The 12700-nt window shown below is 33.5% G+C and overlaps 1 protein-coding gene and 1 pseudogene across 2 annotated transcripts; one reads left to right on the top strand and one right to left on the bottom strand.

Annotated features, from left to right (window-relative positions):
* The first annotated feature begins 3424 nt into the window (after positions 1-3424).
* Positions 3425-7845, top strand: LOC149383698 (calmodulin-binding protein 60 A-like; annotated as a pseudogene). The gene is made up of 7 exons (XR_016301740.1): positions 3425-4173; positions 4570-4636; positions 5046-5098; positions 5217-5707; positions 6060-6220; positions 6362-6568; positions 6876-7845. The product of XR_016301740.1 is annotated as a calmodulin-binding protein 60 A-like (transcript).
* A 1694-nt stretch (positions 7846-9539) lies between these two features.
* Positions 9540-12529, bottom strand: LOC149383697 (homer protein). The gene is made up of 2 exons (XM_089629080.1): positions 11825-12529; positions 9540-9859 (listed from the first exon to the last, which is right to left on the bottom strand). Exons 1-2 carry the CDS (start codon positions 12477-12479, stop codon positions 9672-9674), a joined length of 843 nt encoding a protein of 280 aa, XP_089485206.1. The 5' UTR covers positions 12480-12529; the 3' UTR covers positions 9540-9671.
* Between the last annotated feature and the right edge of the window lie 171 nt (positions 12530-12700).

The raw sequence follows: 12700 nt of genomic DNA, 5'->3' as shown, positions 1-12700 counted from the left end.
TTTAATTTGTTTGAAGGTGATAAAATACTTAAAATAATCGTCAAAATTTTTAATCTTGGTATCAAAAATAATTTGACAACGTAATTTTGACTATTTTGCTGAAAATTTAAAACTTTGACTATTTTGCTAATCAATTAAATTCAAATGACTATTTTATAAAAAAAAATTCATTTCTTCATCATTCAAATGTGGTATAAAAAAATGGGTTTAAAATATGTATTTGAGGGTTTTAGTCTCCTTATATATATAAATAGATGATTTTTTTTTTAAAGAAGAGATTGGACCTTAAACACAAGTATTATTCATTCGTATGGATTTTTTTTTTTAATCAAGAAGATAAAAATATCTCAAAAAAATTTAAATATATATCTTAAGTTATATCAAAATGGGTAGCGGGTCGGCGGAAAATTGAAAAACTTGCCGGAACTTTAAAAAAAGTTGGGGATCTGAAAAATAATCAAGTACTAATCTCAAATATGCAAAAAAAAATTTCAACAAAACTCGAGTTAAATCGATGTAAAAATGAAAAAAAAAAATTCCACAATCATTTTCAAATATCTGAACTTTATACTCATACCAGAGATATATCGGCGGATATCGGCGATATGGCATAACAATCCTTCGTCTCTTGGTGATTTTCCATGAATATATAGGATATAACGATATATCGCCGATATTGCATAAAATTTGCACAGACCTGATCGATATCGGATTGGTTCAATTCTAACGATTTTTTTTAAAAAATATAGCCGATATTTTGCTATTTAATGCACTGTAAAAAATCGCGATATTTTAAAAAAACGGCGATATATCACGATATTTTATAAAACGATAACGTTTATTGATGATATTTTATCGAGGTATAAAAAAAAAGAGATATCGACGATATATAGAGATATATTGTCGATATTTTGATCTTTGAGAGTCGTGAGTACGATAGGCACCATTTTAATGTTTTTTTATTTTAAAATTATTGGTTGGTTTTGGTTTATGTATTTCTTTTGTATTGAAAACTGAGTAGCTAATTTCTCTCAGAGTCTTGCAATATATATGTTGGAGTAAATACTTTGATGATTTTTTGTGGTTGATAGATCAACTGCTTGTTTAAACTGTTCTATTATCTTCTGTTTGATAGAGTATTAACGTGTCATCCTTCGATTTTAATTTTCAATTATATATTGTCTAAAAGTTTTATTCATCAGTGATTTAGTTAAATAGACAATTTTTTAAGTGTTGAATTTACAAAATAGTCAAAATTTGTTTAAAATTAGTGAAATAACCAAAATATACAAAAATCAAGTTTCAAAACATTTTTGACCTTAGGTTTAATTTGTTTGAAGGTGATAAAATACTTAAAATAATCGTCAAAATTTTTAATCTTGGTATCAAAAATAATTTGACAACGTAATTTTGACTATTTTGCTGAAAATTTAAAACTTTGACTATTTTGCTAATCAATTAAATTCAAATGACTATTTTATAAAAAAAAATTCATTTCTTCATCATTCAAATGTGGTATAAAAAAATGGGTTTAAAATATGTATTTGAGGGTTTTAGTCTCCTTATATATATAAATAGATGATTTTTTTTTTTAAAGAAGAGATTGGACCTTAAACACAAGTATTATTCATTCGTATGGATTTTTTTTTTAATCAAGAAGATAAAAATATCTCAAAAAAATTTAAATATATATCTTAAGTTATATCAAAATGGGTAGCGGGTCGGCGGAAAATTGAAAAACTTGCCGGAACTTTAAAAAAAGTTGGGGATCTGAAAAATAATCAAGTACTAATCTCAAATATGCAAAAAAAAATTTCAACAAAACTCGAGTTAAATCGATGTAAAAATGAAAAAAAAAAATTCCACAATCATTTTCAAATATCTGAACTTTATACTCATACCAGAGATATATCGGCGGATATCGGCGATATGGCATAACAATCCTTCGTCTCTTGGTGATTTTCCATGAATATATAGGATATAACGATATATCGCCGATATTGCATAAAATTTGCACATACCTGATCGATATCGGATTGGTTCAATTCTAACGATTTTTTTTAAAAAATATAGCCGATATTTTGCTATTTAATGCACTGTAAAAAATCGCGATATTTTAAAAAAACGGCGATATATCACGATATTTTATAAAACGAGAACGTTTATTGATGATATTTTATCGAGGTATAAAAAAAAAGAGATATCGACGATATATAGAGATATATTATCGATATTTTGATCTTTGAGAGTCGTGAGTACGATAGGCACCATTTTAATTTTTTTTATTTTAAAATTATTGGTTGGTTTTGGTTTATGTATTTCTTTTGTATTGAAAACTGAGTAGCTAATTTCTCTCAGAGTCTTGCAATATATATGTTGGAGTAAATACTTTGATGATTTTTTGTGGTTGATAGATCAACTGCTTGTTTAAACTGTTCTATTATCTTCTGTTTGATAGAGTATTAACGTGTCATCCTTCGATTTTAATTTTCAATTATATATTGTCTAAAAGTTTTATTCATCAGTGATTTAGTTAAATAGACAATTTTTTAAGTGTTGAATTTACAAAATAGTCAAAATTTGTTTAAAATTAGTGAAATAACCAAAATATACAAAAATCAAGTTTCAAAGCATTTTTGACCTTAGGTTTAATTTGTTTGAAGGTGATAAAATACTTAAAATAATCGTCAAAATTTTTAATCTTGGTATCAAAAATAATTTGACAACGTAATTTTGACTATTTTGCTGAAAATTTAAAACTTTGACTATTTTGCTAATCAATTAAATTCAAATGACTATTTTATAAAAAAAAATTCATTTCTTCATCATTCAAATGTGGTATAAAAAAATGGGTTTAAAATATGTATTTGAGGGTTTTAGTCTCCTTATATATATATAAATAGATGATTTTTTTTTAAAGAAGAGATTGGACCTTAAACACAAGTATTATTCATTCGTATGGATTTTTTTTTTAATGAAGAAGATAAAAATATCTCAAAAAAATTTAAATATATATCTTAACATGTATTCATATATTTCTTTCTATAAATTAAAATATATATATTTCTTTTTATAAATTAAAATAGAGTGATGCTGTCTGACACAACTCACGATTTTTAACTATCCGTACACTGTCTTACACTGTACAATTTTAAACAGTTTTTAGGTTTTTTATTTGTAGAGTCGTGAGTCTGAATAAAAAAATCATTACCGTAAAATATGTTAATTATTCGGATACAACACGATCACGATAGTGACATACTGCTTGTTATCTAATCAAAAGAATAAAAAAATTACTTTAAAATGTTATTCAATGAATCAAGTTTGACTTCCTATACAGTAATACGTAAACGCGCTTAAGGTAGGCCCACAAACACAACAAAATCTCGCACCATAAAAAGTTAAACACACTCTCTCTCTCTCTCTCTCTCTCTCTCTCTCTCCCCACCAACATCACTACTAATCCTGAAAAAAATTCTTCTTCGAACTCTTCTCCTTTCTTCTTCCGACGAGGTTCGTTTCACTTCCGGGCAAAATTACAATTTGGGTCTTAAGCCAAAATACAAAATAACCGATGCAAAGAAGTCAAAACAAAATCACCTTTAGAGAGAGAGAGATGATAGTGAAGTTTCAAAGCGACGAAACATCCCATACACAGCCATATTCAGATAAGGGAAACCCTCATTTGACAGACCACACCATATTTCATTAGTTTTGTCTCTATCTCATTTATTATTATAAACTTCTATCATATTGTCCTCTCTCTCTCTATATATATATGTGTGTATATATATATATATAAATATATGAGTGTGTGTGTGCGTATTGTATGTATGATTGAGAGGAAGATCGATATCTTATCGTTTTATTCAGAGCCCACATACATAGCATGTTGGTCGTATAGTAATTCGTGTAATTTCTCTTCAATGCTCTGTAGTTACACATGACATGGTCTTCAGTGAAAATAAAAATACCACTTCTTAAGAAAAATCAAACTTCATCATCTTATTTCTCAACCTTTGCTTTTTGGGTCTTCTGTCTTTTCTTTTCTTTTTTCGTTGCTCCGATAATGTCTCAGAAGAGACACCCAGAAGATGGTAACCATCGAGCTCCTCCCTCTGAAGGGTCTACTAGTCCCGATGATAAGCGTCGAAAGATTCCTAATTTCAAAAAGTGAGTCATTTAATTTCTTTAGTTTATTCATTTGCTATTATTTTTATGTTATTGACTGTCCGCTTTGGAATATAGGATTGGGGTTTTGGGTTTTTTTTTAAGCATGATGGTAATATTTTATTGAAATTATTAGTAAGCGCTTATGTGGGTTTGTTTAGTTTGGAATTCGGATGATATGATCAGTGATAAGGATTTGAATGTGTATATTATGGTCTGAAACTCTGAATGATGAGAAAGTAGATACTGGATTGTTGAGCTTGGCTATGAACGATAACTAATCAAGCCAAAGCTTGAATACTTGATGATCTTAAAAAATGAATTGAACTAGTCTCTACTCTCTAGAATTTCTGATAGTTTGTAATGATTTTTATTTTTATTTTTAATTTTTAATTTCAGGGTGGTCATGGACGCAGTTACAATGCATCAACTTCAACGCTTCTTGGAGCCTTTGATCCGCCGAGTGGTAAGCTTAATATTATTATTATTCCAATCTTTGTTGGCGGATTAGTCGAGGCTTTAAGTTTGTGTGTCGTTTGCGCTGCTCGGAGCTGAAAAATCAATTAATCCTTTTTGTGGAAGCTTTGCAGTTTAATCAGAATTAACAACTGCCCATATTTTATCAAAAAGTAATAAAAGAATTGGAGACTATTTCTAACCCAGAAGAATCTTTAACGGTTTTAGTAGATGGCAATAGAAAATCGTTATTTAAATAGGTGATTCTATGTTAATTCGCTTGCGCTTTTGGTACTCATGGAAATCTATATTATTTTTTTTCATTATTTTATTTTCTGTTGACTGAACCTAGCCTTTTTTTTAGTATTATGTATAAAGATGTTGTGGTTGGAGATTGGTTAATTATATTTAAATGGCAGGTTAAAGAGGAAGTTGAATCAGCCCTGAAAAAGCATTTGACCGATATGAATCAGTAAGAAACCGTAGCTTAACGAAGCCCAACACCAGATTTTTTTTAAAAAAATTGACCAACTTACGTCGTGTAACAACAAGATTGGGCATTTTTTTTTTTCTTATTGATCTTGTCTTAGGACTTGCGCAAAGGAGACACAAGTGTCGGAGACAAGGAGCTTAAAGCTCCGATTCTTGAGCAATCTCTCTCTCCCGGTATTCACCGGAGCTCGAATCGAAGGAGAAGAAGTCTCTTCCATACAAGTGGCTCTGGTTGATTGTGCGACCGGAAAAATCATCGACACCGGACCCGAATCGTTAGCCAAGGTCGAGATCGTCGTTCTCGAAGGAGACTTCGACGGCGAAGAGTCTGACAATTGGACGTTCCAGGAGTTCAAGAACAACGTTGTAAGAGAGAGGGAAGGCAAGAAACCCCTTCTCACGGGCGATCCGATTCTGTACCTCAAAGACGGGGTCGGCTCTTTGGGCGAGATTTCGTTCACCGATAACTCAAGCTGGACAAGGAGCCGTAGATTCCGGCTCGGGGCTAGAGTTCTAGACACCTTCGACGGGACTCGAATAAAAGAAGCAAAGACGGAATCTTTTATTGTCAGAGATCACCGTGGAGAATGTAAGTTATATAATCATCGAAAAGTTACTAACTTTATTCCATGATGTTTTTCAGTCATTGCAGGAGTTATGCACTTCGTGTTTTCTAATTTACTATAAAGTCTTGCGTGAGTGTTTTTTTTTTCCTTTTTCCATTGCCTTGTGCATTGTGTTACTCTAGCGACGACTCCGTTTATTTTTGCTTATAATAGTTTATTGGCTCTTATAAATCAGAAAGTATGTTTTGCCTGATATTTTTTTTCACTGCATTGTGTAAAAAAAAATTATGTCATTCGGTGTGACTTTTTTAAAAAAAAAAATTTATTTTTTTAGTTTTTATTTGATCGGAAAATGTGGATTCTATCTCACTGCAGTGTACAAGAAGCACCATCCTCCTTCACTATCCGACGAAGTTTGGAGGTTAGAAAAAATCGGGAAAGACGGAGCGTTCCACAAGCGTTTGAGCCAAGAACACGTCTACACGGTGAAGGACTTCCTTACCTTGCTCTTCGTCGATTCTCCGCGGCTCCGCAACGTAAACACTACCCGCTCTTGTTCCCTGAATTCACATGCTTTTCATTTCTCTTTGATACATGTTCGTCAATGTCCGGGGTGTTGTGTCAAAAGTTGTTGAAACGAAAAACCTCGCTGACTCTTAAATGTATGACATGTTCAGATCCTAGGGCCGGGAATGTCTACGAAGATGTGGGAAATCACGGTTGATCATGCTCGGAAATGCGTGCTCGAAAAGGGGATGTGTGTGTACTGCCTTCCCGATTCGCAGCACAAAACCGGGGTTGTCTTCAATATCGTCGGCCAAGTAATGGGAGTACTCGCAGAAGGAGAATATGTTCCAGCTGATAAGCTCTCCGAAACCGACAGGGTAATATTTATATTGTTTCTTTATGTAAGATTCTTTATATGTTGATCTAAAGATTTTCCAAAATAGTCCCAACAACTTACGGATAATATCAAATTCAGTCCTCATGTAAGTATTTTAATCGAAAATTAATTACTTATTTAGAACAACAAATACATCAAGTCAAAACCCGGTCACAAAAACATCAACGTATAGGCTCTTTTTTTTGCTTCTAAACCAGGCTTTATGCATTTTAAAAACACCCAAGAATTAAAATTCTAAGATCAAATTCTTTAGTTACCCGTCATTCAAATACAAATCTCTCTTTCAGGTCGATGCGAACAACATGGTAAGCTCGGCGTTTGAGCACTGGGAAGACGTCGTGGCCGTCGAAGACGAAGCCTCTCTCTCCTCCTCCGCCGGGGGCGCCTTGAGTCAATTACCGAACGCCCCTTCTTTTCTCTCGGCCTCGCCGAGCGGGTTCTCGGTCCCTCAAAGGGTCAACGTCGGGTTCGAGTTCCCTCAGTCCACGGCCTCCTCGCCCGACATCATGTCCTCCTTCTACTCCTCCCTCGCCGGGACGAGCGGGATCGAAGGCGACGAGGACGAGTTTCCGATGATGGACCTTCGGTACGACCACGCCGAGGCGGCGATGCTGAGCTTCCCGAGCCAGGCCGTCGATGGGGCGGTGGGCCCGCTGATCTGCGAAGACCCGCACCTTCAGTTCCTGAGCGCGGACGATCTCCCGGGCCACGGGTTCGGGTTCGGGTTCGGGTCGCCCGGGGATCATCATCATCACCACCACGGGGCCGAGGAAGATCTGTGGCCCGCGGCCGGGGCTCGGGACGCGAAGGTGGTCAGGGCTGCGAGGCGCTGGAAAATGCTGGCCAGCGTGCTCAAGTGGTTCTTCATTATGGTGAGAACAAGAAGAGAAGACATGTAGAGAAGATCAAGCAGATCTTGGCACATGGGGTATGAGAAAGAAAAGAAAGAAAAATGGTGTAAATACAGTCCGGTTTGTTCATTTTCAGTGGATTGGATGGGATTGGCTTGGATTTGGGTTGGCTATGAACTTCCTTATTTGAGAAGTTTGAGTTGTGTATATATATTTTGTAGAGATTGGTTGACGATGTTGGTTTCTTCTTCTTCTTATCATGGAGAGGCAAAAACTGAGGCTTTGAATGTGCCCAGTGATTTTCGTGGCGGATTCTAGTTTTGTATTATGTTAATCATTTTTTTTAAAATTAGCATTGCTATTAATAATCATTTGTTCAATAAATCTACCCTATTGGAGCTTGGAAGGACTTGTTATTTTGTTCTAGTCTTAATAAATTACCTTTTTTTTTTTTTTTTTTTTCATTTACTGAGTTTTGCATTTTATAAGAGAAATATGTAAGGGAAAATAATATAGAAAAATTCAATGGACTAGGCCGGATTTGCAATCTGATCAACGTCTTGACCATGTTTAAAATCTAGCCACATTTGGTGACATGACTTCATTAATCAAATAGTCTTTTACATAGTTGTCATTGGTATTTACATATCTTAATTTAGTAAATATATATTAATTTTGGTAAATGGTTATTTTACCAAAATAAACGAAACGTTTGATAGTTCCTTAAAATTAAGTTTGAAATTAGCTAAATAGCTATTACGCCCAATAATATAACATCTTTAAAATACATAATTGTATCATATGTAATTTTTGTTGACATTTTCTTGACTTTATGACAATTTTCTGAAAATCCAATTTCGTACTTAAATAGCATTTTAATTATAAAAAAAACACCCTTTCTCTCGCAATTGCAATTCCGTCATCCATTGAAGTTGAATATGTAGCTGATACTGAACCAATGAAAGAAGGAATTTGACTCAAAGGAACGCTCAAGGAACTCGCGATATATGAAGACGGAATTATAGTTTACTTTCACAATCAAAGTGCTTTGTATTTATGCCAAAATCCCGTGTTCCGTAACAAAATCGAACATATAGACATCAAGTACCATTTCATCAGAGAGAGGGTTTTTGGAGGAGAGATCAACAGTGCTAAAGGTGAGCACTAATGATAATCCTGAGATGGTACTAAAGTTGTCACTCTTGGCAAGTTTGGCATTGTCTTGAAATGTTGAGAGTACAACCAGAGTGAATGAGGAATTGAATGATGAATTCAGAAATGAAAGGAGAAGAGAAAGATTTTATACTAATAAGAAGAACAAAGGACCATTATCTACTACAAACTTCCACAACAAAGGCATATGACAACAACTTCAAGGCTAATGAAGACTGAAGTCGAAGCTGACGAGGCACTTCTTGCGATCACGATTAGAGGATAGTGAACGGCCATGATCAAGCCCAGCGACAGTCATTATGCTACTCAGCTATACATATTGTAATGATTTGTAAAACATAGTAGAAAGAGAGATTGATTAACTCGTCTCAAAGAAAGAAAGAAAAATGCAAGAACTTGGTGAGACTCTCGTAAAGGAAAAATCTGTTGTTTTTTGGTGAAATTTTCTTAAGAGATGTAGTTTGTAATCATTTGAAGTTGTAATTTTTCTCGAAATTAGTACAAATCAAGCAACCTCACTCTGAAGAAGTTCGATGGGACGTAGGCTTGTTAACGCTGAACCTCGTCAACAATTCTCAGGTTCATTTACAATTTATGTTTTCGTTTCTTTGATTTGAATTATGTTTGTGTGTTGCGTGTGATTCAAGTTATCTTCAAATAGTGTCCGAGTTTCGGATGTTTGATTTCTAACAGTTGAGTTGTTCGTTTTTGGTTTGATTTATGTGTTTGACTTAGTTTATTAAGCCTGCTTTTAGCGTTTTCTAAAAGCCCAATCATTTTAAAGTGTTTGATAAAATATCGTTTAGTAAAAGTTGAAAAATGCTTTTACAAAATATAGAAGAAAATGGAAAAATAAGATTTTCGTAGCTTTTGAGAAAAACAGTTTTTTTTTTAAAGCATAATTGAAAAACATTTTTTTAAAACAAAAATATGCCAAATAGTGCCGTTATCTTCGGCTAAAGAGACACCTCGAGATCGGCGGGTGGGGTGATTTACAATTAGTAATATAGCTCAAGCAAAGGATTCAAGAAAAAAGAAAGCTAGAATGCAATATATGAATTAAGTTTGTTTGGATTTGGATGAAAAAGGAGCCAATAGCCCCACCTTGAGACAGTAATCAAGCGCGACAGCCGCAGAAAGAAACACAAAAAGATCTTTCGACACGTAAAACGCAGCTTGGAGAGCATGAGACTTTATGCTCTCTATGTTCATCTCAAATCCCTCTCCACCACTCAAACTTCCAAGCCCTACAATCGGATACGACACCCTTAGTGAGTTTTATATGTTAAATCAATAGATGAATTCATTATTTATTTAGTTATCTCTAAAAGTGGAAAAATATTTAATCATTTAAATATTTTAGAACGGTTAACTAATTAACCGTTAGTTTCGATATTATCTTTTAAAAAAATTATACAAAATAGTCATCTAATTGATTATCAAAATAGTCAAAAGTTTCAAATTTTCAATAAAGTAGTTAAAATTACATTGCCAAAATTAATTTAGCGCTAAAATTAAAAATTTGACGATTATTATAAAACAACTTAATAAATTTAGAGATTTGTAACTAAATATGACACTTTAAACATGTGATTTTGGATCTAGCATATGTTTGACAATTTTTAGTGATATAGCCAAATGGCTTATGTGGCAATAATTAAAGTCTGATTTGCCATTATTTATTATTAAATTCGTCACTTTCTCTCTCCTATTTTTTTCAAATAATTTTTTTTGCATCAAAACTTCAAAAATTCGTATATTTCTCATACGAACTCGAAATTGAGTGATTTCAAATCTTACAAATTCGTGGCGTCGAGATTTTCAAAAATAGACCCTATGTGTTTGATGAAAAATTATGTTTAATGCATCATATTTACATTTCCATTTTTTTTATAATTTCAAAAAATTTCTTTTATTTCCATATTTAAGGTAGATTTTTCTACATCTATGGTATTAAACATTATTTTTCATCAAACACAATGAATCTATTTTTGAAGATCTCGGCGTCATGAATCTGTAGGATTTGGAATAACTCAATTTCGAGTTCATATGAGATATATATGGTTTTTTTGAAGTTTTTATGTAAAAAACTGTAGGAAAAAAATAAGAGAGAGAAAATGGCGAATTTATTAATAAATAAAGGTAAATAAGACCTTAATTATTGCAACATAATCATGTTGGCTATTTTCCTAAAAGTTGTGAAACATAGGCTAAAAACAAATTTAATAGTTTCATTTTGGCTATTTCGCTACAATGCCCATAAATTAATCTCAAGGTCTTTTTTTTTTTTTGAAACTTGGATATTGCACATTTTTACTATTTAACTAATTTTATACAAATTTATGCTATTTTACAAATCTATTATTTTGAATTGACTATTTACATAAACCATCCTATTATTTTTTCTTCATAATTGATTAATGAGTAATGTAGTTAAATAGCCAATTTAAAGTTATGAATTTGTAAAATAGTCGGTGTTTGTCTTAATTGAGTGAAATAGTCAAAATGTGCAATAAGTTGGTTTCAAATTTTTTTTAAACCCTAGATTAATTTATTTGAAAGTGATAAATTGTTTATAATAATCGTCAAAAAACTTAGGTTGTGTTTGGTAGTTAACTCAAAAAGTTTTTGTTTTATATTTTCTAATTTTTTTAGCTGTACTGAAAAATTATTTTGCAGTTCTTTTCAAAAAGCTGTTTGGTACAGTTTTCATTTTTGTTTTTGAGAAAGTGAAAAACTGAAAAAAAAGTGTTTGGTATAGTTTTCATTTTTGTTTTTGAAAGAATGAAAATAGAAGATGAGGAGAAGGAGAAGAGAAGAGAAGAAATTTTTTTCCAAAAACACATTTTATTTGTTTTCAGTTTTCTTTACTTTTTTACAAAACTTCAAAAATTTTTGAAATTTTTTTCCGAAAAATTAAAACAAACACATTTTCACTTTTTGTTTTCAATTTTTTCAACTCAAAAAGTGAAAAACAGTTTTTGGAATGAAAACCAAACACAACCTTAATCTTCGTTGTCAAAAAAATTTTGAAAACGTAAATTTAGTTATTTTGCTGAAAAAGTTGAAATTTGACTATTTTGCTAATTAATAAGTTTCAAATGATTATTTTGTACAATTTTTCCTTGATTAATTGTGGTTAACAACCGGTAAAAATAGAAATTTATCAATCCATAAATTTGAACCCGTCAAAATGCGGATCTTTTAGTTACCTCTGACGATACCGAAAGCAGTCGAGGCCCCGGATTTGAGATGAACATCGTCGATGTCTCTTCTGACTGTGTACCGGTACGTCACTCCGAACAACGCACAGCTCACGATGTTCACCACCACGCCCAGAACCAGCTGTTCCCGAGCAGCCACGGCGATCGGCAATCCCGAAAACGTGCCAGCAATGGCCGCCACGAGAGCCGCTTTTAACGACTCAATTCTATCTCTGCTCTTGTCGTCGTCGTCGTCGTCGTCGTATCTGAGTACCTTCTCGGCTTCTTCGGCCAATTCTCTGGCCATCGATATCTCCCTCTCGCACTCTTCGATCTCGGAAGCTCGTCGCTCGAGCTCGTCGATGTACGCTCTCGTTTTCTTGGCCTCGAGTTGTTGCCTCTCGATCTCGGCGACCTGTCTCTTTGCCTTCTCGACCCTCAGCGAGGCTTCCTCTAAGCCGACGAGCAAGCCTTTGTTCTCTTCGCTCTTCAGAAGCTCTTCCACGCGGTCTCCCACGGCGTCCTTCAGATTCACCCTCTGCTGGTTAGACTCGCTATTGGCACTGCATTTCGCTGTGAGAGACGAAGAGAGATTCTTTGTCGTTCCGGTGATGTTGAATGGCAAGCGTAAAGGAGGCCTGATAATGGAGGAGGTGATTGCCATGGCTCTATGGTTTTCTTTCTTATCCTTTTTCAAAGAAAAGAGAGTGTGTGTGTGTGGTTAGTTTCGCACTTTCCCTCGATTCAATCTTAACTATTGCGTGGTGGGCCCATCTAGAAGACATCAATGCAACTGACCCGACCCATTTAATCGGCCCACACCGAAAATACCCGCCGTGTAAATAATGTGGTAATTGTATTTTTTAAATTTTATTTAATTTTTTT

Source organism: Urtica dioica, chromosome 10, assembly GCF_054948205.1.
Source record: "Urtica dioica subsp. dioica isolate 48M chromosome 10, U.dioica_male_clone48M_v1_H2, whole genome shotgun sequence".
Taxonomy (NCBI): Eukaryota; Viridiplantae; Streptophyta; class Magnoliopsida; order Rosales; family Urticaceae; genus Urtica; species Urtica dioica.
Note: the sequence above shows the minus strand (reverse complement) of the source record. Positions and strands in the feature narration are given on the sequence as shown.

Excerpts from the sequence above, each read along its gene's own strand:
- LOC149383697 (XM_089629080.1), bottom strand. The coding sequence starts at position 12,479 with ATGGCAATCACCTCCTCCATTATCAGGCCTCCTTTACGCTTGCCATTC. Across the intron at positions 9,860-11,824 it reads TGCTTTCGGTATCGTCAGAG|GGCTTGGAAGTTTGAGTGGT; the intron begins GTAACTAAAAGA and ends ATCCGATTGTAG.